Raw genomic sequence first — 13,417 nt, 5'->3', positions numbered from 1 at the left:
TTATGCACAGGGAGACAGCTCAGGGGCAGGAGTGCATGGAGGAATGGACACAAGGAAGAGGTAATGGGAGGAAGTGGGAGGGGAGCTGTTACATTGTGGTAAACTGTGGTCATTGTCATGAGACAAAGTATATGTGAACTGCTGTATGGAAAGTGAATTTACTCTGTAACTTTCACACAAAGCACAATTAAAAAAAAAAAAGAAAAAGATATCTATGACCAAGCTGAGACACTTTATTCCTTTATAAATGGACAGATCTCCACAAATGGTTTTTATAATGAAGTGTATGTCAACATCTAGAAGGAATTTAGACAGGACTGTTTAAAACTCCTCCCAAACAGTGGTTCCACTGTGGCTGCTAATTTTTCACTGATCAAATGAAGTGACAGATACAATACTGCCATGGCAATTTAATATTTTTTATTCACTATTATTATAGCAAAATTTTTCTTAGGATATAATATATGAAAATGATAAGTTTATGAATCTTTTTCAAGGCACAGAATCTTTTTAAAAATGTTTTTTGTTTTGTTTTGCTTTTTGCCTTATTACAGACAACTAGCAACAGCGTTCAAGGGCAGATTTTGTCTACAGTTCTATCACATAATAAAATCAATATTTCCATTTAACCCAATCATCTATTAATCATTGTGCATATGGTTAGGCACATCATTGACTGGTAAAAATTTTATCAGGTGTGAATAACTCACAGTAGCAACAATTCCACCACTTGTCTGTCAGTTTGTCCGTGGTGCCACTGTGGTAGCTTGTGTGTTGCTGTGATGCTGGAAACTATGCCACTGGTATTTCAAATACCAGCAGATTCACCCATGGTAGACAGGTTTAAGCAGAGCTTCCAGACTAAGACAGACTAGGAATAAGAACATGGTGATATACTTCTGAGAAAAATTGGCCAGTGAAAATCTTATGAATAGCAGTGGAACATTGTCTGATATAGTGCCACAAGGTGAGCCCCTCAGGTTGGAAGACCTGAGGAAGAGCTGCCTCCTCAAAGAAGAGTTGATGTGAATGAAGTAAAGCTATTGGGACCTTCATTTGGTGAGGTGGCATGACTCAAATTGAGAAGAAATAGCTGTAAACATCCATTAATAATCAAATGTGGAATGCACAAAGTATGAATCTAGGAAAACTGGAAGTCATGAAAAAAGAAATGGAATGGATAAAGATCAATATCCTAGCCATTGTTGAGCTGAAATGGACTGGTATAAGAAGGTCAGAGTAAAAGAGGAAAACCCTTAACAAGAGGGATTGACACACTGGCTGCAACAATGGGCTCAAAGATAGCAATGGTTCTGAGGATGGTGCAGGACCGAGTGTATTTCGTTCTGTTGTACATGGGGTAGCTATGAGTCAGAACTGACTCGACAGCACCTACAACAACAGAAAATGATTACCCCTAATTAAACAATCACCTTACTTCTAAAGAGAGCTAGAGAGACACAATCATGAGGACATAAATGCAATAAATAACAAATTTGGGAGATATATGCAGATTAATTGAGAACTTTTTAGGAGTGTTTACCTCTTGGCACATTATAATTTTAAGTGCTGACAACAAAAGTCTTCATTTTCTCTTTATAGATCAGCAAGGGCAGATGGAAAATAGTTGAAACTCTCTTCCAAATCTACCATGGGTATGTTTTATGGCACTTAGGAGCTCTGGTGGCGTAGTGCCTAAGGCACTTGACTGCTAACCAGAAGGCTAGGGGTTCAAACCCACCAGCCACTCCTCGGAAGGAGGGAAGGTTGGGCAATCTACTTCTGTAGCGATACTGCCTGGGAAACCCAAGGAGGGGTCACTATGAGTTGGGTCCGACTCCACGGCACATAACAACAACAACAACAACATAATATTATAGATTCTGGGGATTGATTAGGCCAGAGGAATAATCTGGATAAATACAATCTATATGTGATTTCAAAACTATATTAATTAATTGCATTTCTTGCTTCAAAGTTCAAAGCAAAAGTGACTTTACACACTGCCATCGAGTGCTACCCAACTCATGGCGACCCCTCCTTGGGTTTCCGAGGCGGTATCACTACGGAAGTAGATTGACCATCCTTCCTTCCAAGGAGTGGCTGGTGGGTTTGAACCACCAGCCTCTGGTTAGCAGTCAAATAAATGCCTTAGGCACTGGTTAATATATTATGGTCATATATTTGTCACATTAGGGGAGCTCTGGTGCGAAGTGCCTAAAGCATTTGACTGCTAACCAGAAGCTGGTTGTTTAAAACCCAACAGCCATTCCTCGGAAGGAAGATTAGGCAATCTACTTCCATAGAGATTGTTGTTATGTGCCATCGAGTTGGCCCCGACTCATAGCGACCCCTCCTTGGGTTTCCGTGTTGTTATCACTACAGAAGTAGGATTGCCCAACCTTCCGCCTCGGAAACCCAAGGAGGAGTCTCTATGAGTTGAATCCACTCGACGGCAATGAGTTTTGTGGGTTTTTGTTTTGTTTTGTTTTTTGGTATTTGTTACATTACTCTTTTTGTAAAAACTAATTCTCTGTGTTACTTATTTTTACCCTCATAAATGCACTCTAACTTGGTACTGCCTTGGTAACTGTATAACTTATTTTCAAAATTAGATTAACCTATTCTTGGTTTCTTGTCTTAGACTTTGGCTAATGGCAATTTGATTCTGATTCCGATAAATTAATATTGATCTCTTTGCTTATGACATGTCTAAGAAAGACACACTAAATGAGCTTTAGTTTTATCTCATTCCTTTCTCCCTCTCCCTTCATGCTATCAAGCAGAGATCTGGCTAAAAGGCCCAAAAAAAGAAAGGATGATTCAAAGGTTCTTGACAGGATATTTTTCATTTATAAATATTCAGATAAATAATAATTGACTGCATTTAGCTGCAGCATACCCAAGTGATGAAAGCATTGAAAAAGCAAATAATTCACCAAGCCTTCTATATATTACAAATTCTTTCACTTGGTATTCAGATACTTGGTGCAAACCTAACCTTTCAGCCTTATTACCCATTCCAAATATGTTCTGAAACCCAGTTGTACAACATCCTGAACTTTTCCAAATTCAAGGCTATGTCACCTAAAGCCATGTCTAGAATCCTACCTATTCTTTAAAGGTATTATTAAAGGTTCCCTTTCTAATATCTCCAACCAATATTCTATCCCAATCAGTAATGAATTAACATTAATTGCATACATTGCCTACTATGAACCTTGAAGTTGATAAGCACTGGGAATGCATAATCTAGTGAAGAGTATAATCTCAAATCAGCTTTGGGTTCAGGATGGTCAGGTTTGTTCCCTGACTTATTCCTAAAAGCATTTAATGAGCAGGGGAATAGAGAAATGGAGGAAGGAAGGTGCAGACTTAAATGATCACATGGAGGCAAGTAAGGCTTTGCTAGATGTGTAGATGAGAGGCTTTGGAGCCCTGAATCAGCAACACCACCAGGAGCAGGTACCCAGGACAGAGGTGGGCACTTCCTGCATCTTTTCTTTCTTTTGTAATCTGTCTCTTCCCTCAGGCTGATAGCTTTCCTGTGAAACTGCAGTGTACTTTGCCCCAACACTACCAGTTGCCACAGAGATGATTCTGATTCTTGGAGATTCCATGTGCACAGAGCGGAACTGTTCCATAGGGCTTTCCAAGCTACGGCATTTTGGCAGTAGATCACAAGGGCTTTCTTGTAAGGTACCTTGGGGTGGGCTTGGAATACCAACTTTTTCGTTAGTAATTGAGCACTTAACTGTTTGTGTACCCAGGGACTTCCCAACTCTAGAGTTCGTCATATCTCTGCATGGTATGTTCTCCATCTTTCTGAAAACAAAAAGTCCTGCAAAATGCCTCTTTTCCTACCTGTTCTTAACTTTCTAGTACAAATAAAATCCTCTAAACTAGTGTTCACAGTGACTCAATTATTTATTTTTTAAAATATACTATCAAATACAACTCATGCATGCCAAACACAGATTTATTATGAACGTTTCGTATCATAATCATTAATACTAAAGACAATGGCCCAAAGAACACCTGAGGAACTTTCCTTCCCTGCTCTGAGTCACAGCACACTGGTCACCATTCCAAAGGACTTAGGAATGGCTTTAACGTTCACACACACTAAGTTTTCCTCCTGTAGGAATCTCAGTACCAAGACAGAATCTGTAGAATATAGCAGCTTGTCAGGTTGCCAATGTATAAAAGATACTTAGTGCATGTCTGTGAATTCTGCTGGTGTCAATTTAAACTTCTATTGATTTTATACTTAACATATGATGTCTTAATAGTCTTACCTGACTCTATAGCTTTATGCATTTAACTCCTGAAGCTTATAAAACAATGGACAAAATGGAATAAATCAAAACAGTAAATAGATTCAATTCTTAACCCAAGGTATCATTTAATTTAAGGGAATAATCAATTCTAATCAAATAGTTAAGTTATTTATCATGAGACCATATATATGATGAGAGCAAGAACAAACTTGGACGGCAACAACACATGAAGGGATAAATTTTAGCTTCTCTAAGAGAAATAAAACTATTAAGTTGCAAGTACCACTGTTAACACTCATATAGTATCCATATTCAAGAAACCATATAGCTGTGCAACTTATCCCACCAAACATACCTGTAGAAGGGTCCTATCAGATGCTGACTAGAAAGGTCACTTTCCAGGTATGAATTAGTGCCTCCATTAATTTCTTTTCTACCTTTCCTTCCTTCTTTCTTTGTTTCTTCCTCCCTCTCTCTTCCTCCCTTTTTTTTCTCTCTCTTTTTCTAAAAAACAATCTGTTAAAAGATACTTTGTATTAGCCATTTTCAAATGTCTTGAAAGTTTTATTTTCCCTTCCTTTCAGTACAGAGGCATCTCACCATCCCAGTCACATGCAAAGAACCATCAAGTCACTGTGTTCAAGTGGAGGCAGGGCTTTGTGTCTGTGGGGACTAGGAAGGGTGGGAATGTGGGATGATTGCCTGGTGGATGGAATATATAAGTGTGGGTGTAATGGAGAGGAAGTACTCAAGAACTACCAAAGAAGATGTGTAAAATCCCCCCATTGCTTTCAAAGAACATAATCTAAAGACTACTGATTATTTATGTGTTGCCACAAGGGGACAGGATTAGGAGTAAATAAACAAAAGCTAAAGCCAGTAATCAGGCACACAATTATTTCTATCACCTTCTATTCCTCCTCCCTCAAAAGAGCCAGGAAAGGCTTCCAGAAAAATAGCCAAATATTCTGTGAGGCTATTTATACAACCCTAAATGGCTTTAGGGGGTGTTTAGATGATTACTTCTCTAAGAGATGAAGATCTGACAGATGTGTGGATTGCTGTATGTGTAAGCATTGCTGGATGTTTTTCATAAAGAACAATAATCACGGTGGTTATTGTTACATGGAAAGTTCTCTTTGATAATTCTACAATGAACTCAGAGTTTTGAAATTCTAACAGTACCAATACCAATACCTAACTAACCCTACTCTAATATTTTACTTCCACCATTCACCTACTAATCTAATTCATAACAGTAAACATGATAATTTTGTAACTTAATAGCTAAATAAGTGTGTGGTAGTTTGCCTATAGAGAAGGCTATTTCAAAGGTTCATATTAATATTTTAATGTGAGCTCAAACGTTTGTTCTAATTATTCATACAATATTCATCCCTTCAAAACAAAATAAAACTTCTTCTTAATAAAACCACCAACAACTGAACAAAAACTAATATGGTCAGATATGCATGTTAAACAAAAAGATGTGACATTAAACAGAAATAGGTACTTTTGAAAGTCCTTACTAAACTCTGTTACTGTGAATTTTCTATTGCAGTACAGTGTCTCCACCGGGGGTGAAGGGGGGGTGGTGGAGAGAGAAACCACTTCCTGTAGAAAGGCTGCTGATTTATTAATAAGCATCTATCATGTGGGAATCATGAGTTCTTCTTCCTTCCTAGGATAAAGGGGAAGGGAAAAAAGACCAACTAATGAATAAGGGAGTAAGTCTCAGTGAATGGTAAAGAGGTTGACATTGAGTACTTGTGATTTGTAGAGAGATGACAGAGATGTAAAATGCCTAGATCTTTTTTTTTTTTAATTTGCTAAAAATAAAGGTGAGACAGGAATGAATGGTATGTCTTGTACCAAAGTTTATTAATCCCAAATCCATGCATCGGAAATCTACAAAAGAGAACATTATGATTCATTTGTTTGGTAAAGGCTCATTTGTATGTGTTCTTGAAAGTAACTATGTATAATGTCAGTACATGTTGTTGTTGTTGTTATTTGCCATCGAGTCGGCCCCGACTCATAGCGACCCCTCCTTGGGTTTCCGAGGCAGTATCACTACGGAAGTAGGATTGCCCAACCTTCCTTCCGAGGAGTGGCTGGTGGGTTTGAACCGCCAGCTGTCTGATTAGCAGGCAAGTGTCTTAGCCACTATGCTACCAGAGCTCCACTCCAACCTATTAAAATGGATCCTTCTTTGCCAGTTATTCATTTTTAATAGTATAATAAACACCCATGAACCCACTAGGCAAAAATAAAAGCTACAATCTTGACAAATAACTGCATCTATCCATATGGTTGAGCTTCCCATCCTTGTTCCCTCCACTCAAAAGAATCATGATCCTGAATCTCATGTTCATTTAACTTTTCTCCTGGTACACATGTTTAAGACTTTCTCTTGGGTTTACAACCGTGACATTCATTATGGTAGCTACTAACCAAATGTGGTTGTGGAGTGTCTACAATTTGGCTAAGGGATTTAATTTTTAATGTTTATTCAACTCTAATTAGTTTAAATTTAAATCATGAAGACGTATAAAATATGTTTGCTTCAAACACAACGTCATTGTTTTAGATGACTACATTGCACCTAAGGCACTTGACTGCTAACCAGAAGGCTGGTGGTTCAAACCTACCAGCCACTCCTGGGAAGGAAGGTTGGGCAATCTAGTTCCGTAGTGATACTGCCTCGGCAACCCAAAGAGGGGTCGCTATGAGTCAGGGCCACTCGACGGCACATAACAACAACAACAACATTGCACTTTAACTATTGCATCACATAGGATACTATTGTTGACCTGAAGGTCTCATGTCAAGTGTATATGTCCTCTCTAATATTAAACATAAACACATTGTCGATCTAGTTGATGTTAATAGATTGACTCAGTTCAAGTGATTTTTTTTTTTCCTAAGCACTCATGTAACATTGTACTGTATTTGCTGAATATTTGATACAGACGGCACAAGTTATGGGGATCCCCTTGTACACTATATATGGTCATTAAATTGACACTCTTGTTATAATTAAAACTTTTAGTAAAAAAATAACCCTTGATAAATTAAAAAACTTTAAAAAGGAGGCATCCTGATTCAAAATCAAGTAGAGATGCAGAAACTAATACTAGAACCAGAAGTGTAAAGACAAAAGACAAGTACAAGAAAGAATGTTGCACATTTCATGATAAATAGCAAATGCAACTTGCTAGAGAAGAGCGAAGGGAAAAAGTGTTTTTGCTATGCAAAAAATGTTAAAGATAATAATATGGACAATATTTACAGTTTCAGCAAATAGTGAATTTTAAGAAAACTTATAGTTGCTTAATACTCACTACCGTGGAGTGAGATCCAACTCATAGCAACCCCTCCTTGGGTTTCCCAGGCGGTATCACTACGGAAGTAGATTGCTCCATCTTCCTTCCAAGGAGTGGCTGGTGGATTTGAACCACCAGCCTTCCAGTTAGTAGTCAGATGCCTTAGGCACTATGCCACCAGAGCTCCTAGTTGCTTAATATCCCCTTTTAATTCAATGCTAATAATATTTAATTAAGGAGGCTTGGTGGTACTGTGGTTAAGTGATCAGCTACTAACAGAAGATCAGTGATTCTAACCTACCAGCTGCTGTGCAGAAGAAAGATGTGGCAATCTGGTTCTGTAAAGATTTGGAAAATCTCAAGCCTGGGAAACCCTATAAGACAGTTCTGCTCTGCCCTATAACGTTGCAGTGAATTGGAATCAACTTAACAGCACACAACAACACTACTGAGCTTGACATAAGAGTAAATTTATTTAACCCAGGCAGATGTATGCTTTTAAATTGATATACTTTTATTTTGAAATTAAATGAAATCTTGTATGAAAGATGAATCAGTTTTGTCAATGTGGAAAATAATTTTTTGGTGCTTGTTTCAATTATTGGAAAACTTATAAGTGTGTTTGGAATTATTGAGTATGTGATTCTATTTTTTTAGTTAAGTTGTGTGAAGCATAAATTTTGTGTCTAAACTGAGATATACGGCAAGTATAAAAGACATACAATTTAGAAAATTGGGTACAAAAAAAGTAAACTAATGTGTTATATTGATTATATGTTGATATGATAACATTTTGGATATATTAGTTTAATAAAATATATTACTAAAATTAATTTCATCTGTTTCTATTTACTTTTAAAAATATGACTACTAGAAAAATAAAAATTACATATGTGGCTTTGTTTCTATGGAGCAGCACTTGTGTATATCTAGGAATAGAATTGCTGGGTTATGGAATTTTTGATTGTTCTACTCTAGAGGAAATGCCAAACTTTTTTCCAAAGTTGCTGTACATTTTATACTTCCACCAGCACTATATACTGATCGAACTCATATATAAAAATACATTCTTCTTTCATTCTTCCTTTCTAATGACTGGCATTATGAGATTTAAAAATTTTTGCCAAGTGAATGGTATATCGCCAGGATCTTGGGTTGCATTTTCTTGATCAGTAATGATAAAAAAAAAAAAAAAAAAAAGTGCCCTGGTAGTGCAGTTAAAGTGTTTAGCTGCTAACTGAAAGGTCAGTGGTTTGAATCCACCAACTGCTTTGCAGGAGAATGATATGGGCAGTCTGCTGCTATAAAGATTTATAGTCTTGGAAACCCTATGGGGCAATTCTACCCAGTCCTACAGGCTGCTATGCATCAGAATCGGCTTGAAGGCAACAGGTGTTTTTTTTTTTTCTTTAATTGTGATTAAGTGAAAGAATGTTTATAATGTTTATAAACTCTTCACTGGTAATTGGAACATCATATTTTTTTTTTCTTTTTTTTTTTCTTCTGTGAAAGATATGTTCTTTTTTTTTCCCCCCATTTTTCTATGGGGTTTTTGTATTTTCTAATTGATTTGTTGGTAATCACTATTCAAGACTCTGAAATTAAAAATTTAAAAACCAATACCATTTGTAACTATCAAAAATCTGAAATATGCAGTGATGCATGTATAAAAAAGAGGTATAATATCTGCACATTGAAAGCTGTAAAACATTGCTAAGAGAAATGATTAAAAAAAAAAAAAAAAACACCATACTCACCGCCATTGAGGCAGTATCACTACAGAAGTAGACTGCCCAACCTTCCTTCCGAGGAATGGCTGGTGGGTTTGAACCACCAGCCTTCTGGTTAGCAGTGCCTTGGGCACTATGCTACAAGAACTCATTTTTGGTTAGAAGACCGGAAATAATAGAAATATACTGTGTTCATGGATTGGAAGACACAGTATTGTTCAGATGTCATTCCATGTGGAGTTGGCATGAGATCAATGGAATAGGATAGAGAGTCTAGAAATAGACCTACACATATGTCATCAATTATTTTTTCAATGAAGCTGCAAAATCATTTTTGCAGAAGTGGAGAAAGAGTAGTCTTTTCAACAAATGGTGAAACAATGAAATATATACAGGCAAACAAAACAATCACCAGCACTTTAATTCTTACCTCATACTATAGACAAAAATCGACTGAAAAATTCTAGTCTTAAATCTAAAACCTAAAACTGTAAAAATTCTAGAGGAAAGCATAAGACAACATCTTTGTGACTTTGGGTTAGGTTTCTTAGCTATGACACCATAATCACTACCCATAAAGGAAAAATTGACAAATTGGACTTTATAAAAATTAGAAATCTACACATTGAAAGACATTGTAGAAAGAATGAAAAGGTAAGTCACCTACTAGGAGAAAATGTAGCATAGTGCCTGAGGCACTTGACTGCTAACCAGAAGGCTGGTGGTTCAAACCCACCAGCCACTCATCGGAAGGAAGGTTGGGCAATCTACTTCCATAGTGATAACACCTCGGAAACCCAAGGAAGGGTCGCTATGAGTCGGGGCTGACTCAACAGCACATGACAACAACAACAACATATCTGATAAAGGACTTATATCCAGAATATATAAGAGCTCTCTAAATTTATCAATACCAAATAAATAAAAGGATGAGCAAAAGCTTTATTACCCAAGAAGACAGAAAGATGACAAATAAGCACATGAAAAGATGTTCAACATCATTATTCATTAGGGAAATAAAAATTAGAAAACATATGTAATATAATGCCTATAATGAAAAAGACTGATCATGCTAGTTTTCATGAGGTTGTGGAATAACTGGAGCACTCACACACTGCTGGTGGGACTATAAAATGGTACAACTAATTTGGAAAACAGTTTAGCAGTTTCTTAAAAATTTACACATATACTGACCATATAGCCCAACCATTCTATTCTTAAGTATTTATCTAAGAAAAATGAAACCATATGTCCACACAGGACCTGTACACACATATTCAAAGCAGCTTTATTTGTAGTAACTAAGAACTGGAAACGTATGGAGGGATAAAAAGTAAACAAACTGCTTTATGTTCATACAATGAAATATTCAGTAATAAAAAGTAATAAATTATTGATACATACAATAATGTGGATGAATCTCAAATTAATTATGCTGAGTGAATAGAAGCAGACCAAAAAATAAAGTAGTACATTCTGTATGGTTCCATTTATATGAAATACTAGATAAGGCAAATTAATCTATAGTAACAGACAGCAGTCAGTTGTTGCCTGGGGGTGTGGGGGCAGGGAAGGACAGGAAAGAGCTACTATAAATGCATACAGGAAACTTTGGTGGTAATGGGTATGTTCATTATCTTAATTGTAACTAATGGTTTCTTGAGTGTACACAAATATCAAAACTTTTCAAATTTCACATGCTGAATGCAAGCTGTTTATTATCTGCTCATTACACTTCAATAAAGTGTAAATTGATTACAATTTAGTGAAAGTTCAGTTCTTCAGTTGCCCTAGTCACATTTCAAATTTTCAATGACCACATGTGGCTAAACCAAAAAACTGAAACTGCTGCCATCGAGTCAATGTCAACTCATAGAGACGCCCATAGGGTTTCCAAGGCTATAAATCTTTACAGAAGCAGACTGCCTCATCTTTCTCCTGTGGAGCAGCTGGTAGGTTCCAACCACCAAACTTTTGGTTAGCAGTCAAATGGTTTAACCATTGTGCTACCAGAACTGTTTCACATGTGGTTAGTGGCTACCATATCGGACAGCACAAGAATAGAACACATCCATCATTACAGGAAGTACTATGGGACAGCACTCGGGTAATTCATATATAAAAACATATCTTTTTGTTTCATTCTTTCTACATATACCTACTCCAGACTTCAAGACAAAGGTGGAAGTAGGCAATGCAGCATGGAACTCAAATATAAATTATCTGAGAATTTTAAAAAGCGGAGTTGAATAAGTTTATTTTAATATGACTTTACTATGAAGTAAAATGTACTTCTATGCATCAACATATAGCACACTATGTCCTTATTTAGATATCACAGCTTCTATGGATTATATATTTACTCACTGTCCTCCAAAGTGCAAGTTGAGGGCAGTTTTATACCAAAAGACAAGGAAAGAAATGAAACAAATAACACCCTCTTGAAACTTACTTTCTCTCTCCTTGGATTACACAGGTTATAGCTTCAATACAGCCCATGAATGAGAAGGTCTATTTTTTCATACACTCACAAATACCTTATCTTCTGAGTTTCAGAACATTACACTACATATTGCAACTGAATTTTCCTATTTAAATAATCAACCATGTAACTCTTATACAACAAATAATCAGAAACCTCAAATGTGAGGAGAGGTATTAAAATAAGAACGCTATAGTATGCACTGAAATATTTCACATTCAACCAACAGTTCATAAAATTGAGAGAGAAATTGTTAAACTTGGTATTCTTACTGAAGCTGTTTTCCTTCCTTCACTCGAACTCTTAATTTTGAGAGTTCAAGATGATTTTTTTCATTAAAAACTCCAACTCTATTTTCTGTCCCCACCCTTGTAGCCTTGTGGACTTGAAAGGCAGAGTCTATATTTGCTCTGTGTTTTTGTTTCAATATGCAGAATGCAGGGCTCAAATCCACAACTGTCCTTGTTCCAAAGCCTCACACACAAACCCTTCCTGCCCATATTGGTGTCTGAGTCACCTCTGTTTTAGGAATGGAATACAGAAAAAGGCCTCTCCGGTTGTGGGGAGGAGGGAGGCTGGTGGCCAGAATAGACCAACCAAGACAATCCCAAAACAGTGTATTGTAGTAGATAAGCAGAAGAATAAATAGAAACCAAGTCCCTCTGTTGTTTGCAGAGGCAGAACTCAGAAACCAGTTTCACTTACTTTTTTACACCGACAGAGCCATTTTCCTTGTTTTCCATGTCAACAGATAGCATGGGAAGGCGGCAGGGTTCCTTTACTTCAGCAACTAATCAATAAGGGAGAAAAGCTCATGTTTATTTCTTACAAAGTGAGAGAAGAATATATATTCTGTATCGGAAACATAATGGTGCCTTTTACAGCTTCACACCAGTTCATGTATGTTTGTTTAAATCTCCAGTTCCCTCAGCGATTGGAGAGATGTGATTTACCCTAAAGAATTGGAGGAGACGATTGGGGTGCTTTCAACTGTACTGGCACTCCCTGCCTTGACAATAAGCATTTGCAAATGAAATTGAATCCTCCTTCAAAACAAGTGCTGTGTGAACTGGCACTGCTTCATCTGAGTGCCAGGCTCTCTCACTTAAGACACTGCAACTCATAAATGAGTGAAAGTAGAAAAAAACAATCCCCTTTCCCTGCCCCCTCCACCATGGGTTATCCTTTTTTTTTTCCTTATTGCATTTTTTCTTGTTATTGTTCACTCCCACTGCTCCTATATTTTTTCATTGCAATGCAGAAGGGCACTTAAAGCTTTTGTCAGCAAGTATTCCCCTACCTCATATTTCCTCAACGAAAGCCTCAAAAGCCCATCTGTGAGATGGCCATGCTGTGGTAAAGCTGGAAGCCAGACAGACCTTAACACAGGAAGGTGGTGGTGGTGGGGTGTGTGTGTGTGTGTGTGTGAGAGAGAGAGAGAGAGAGAGAGAGAGAGAGAGAGACTCATTAGATTTATGTAAAAATAATCAAAACATTCAAGAAGGTATAGTAGCATCCAAGCATCCATCACTCTGTCTTTTTGTTTAGTAGGATGAGGACAGTGAAGAAATAAAAACCCTTCACAGTTAATATGCAATT

At 37.0% G+C, this 13,417-nt stretch overlaps 1 protein-coding gene across 1 annotated transcript in view; it reads right to left on the bottom strand.

Moving 5' to 3' along the window:
- Nucleotides 1-13,417, bottom strand: part of SAMD13 (sterile alpha motif domain containing 13) — a 97,473-nt gene that overhangs the window by 28,767 nt on the left and 55,289 nt on the right. Inside the window, exon 3 of the mRNA XM_042781692.1 lies at nucleotides 12,524-12,608. Coding sequence (XP_042637626.1) covers nucleotides 12,524-12,608 — 85 coding nt within the window. The remainder of the gene's footprint in view (nucleotides 1-12,523; nucleotides 12,609-13,417) is intronic.

Source organism: Orycteropus afer, unplaced genomic scaffold (assembly GCF_000298275.1).
Source record: "Orycteropus afer afer isolate SDZICR_OR568_19922 unplaced genomic scaffold, OryAfe1.0 scaffold00152, whole genome shotgun sequence".
Classification (NCBI taxonomy): Eukaryota; Metazoa; Chordata; class Mammalia; order Tubulidentata; family Orycteropodidae; genus Orycteropus; species Orycteropus afer.
The sequence above is the reverse complement of the archived record's forward strand: the minus strand, read 5'-3'. Positions and strand labels throughout refer to the sequence as shown.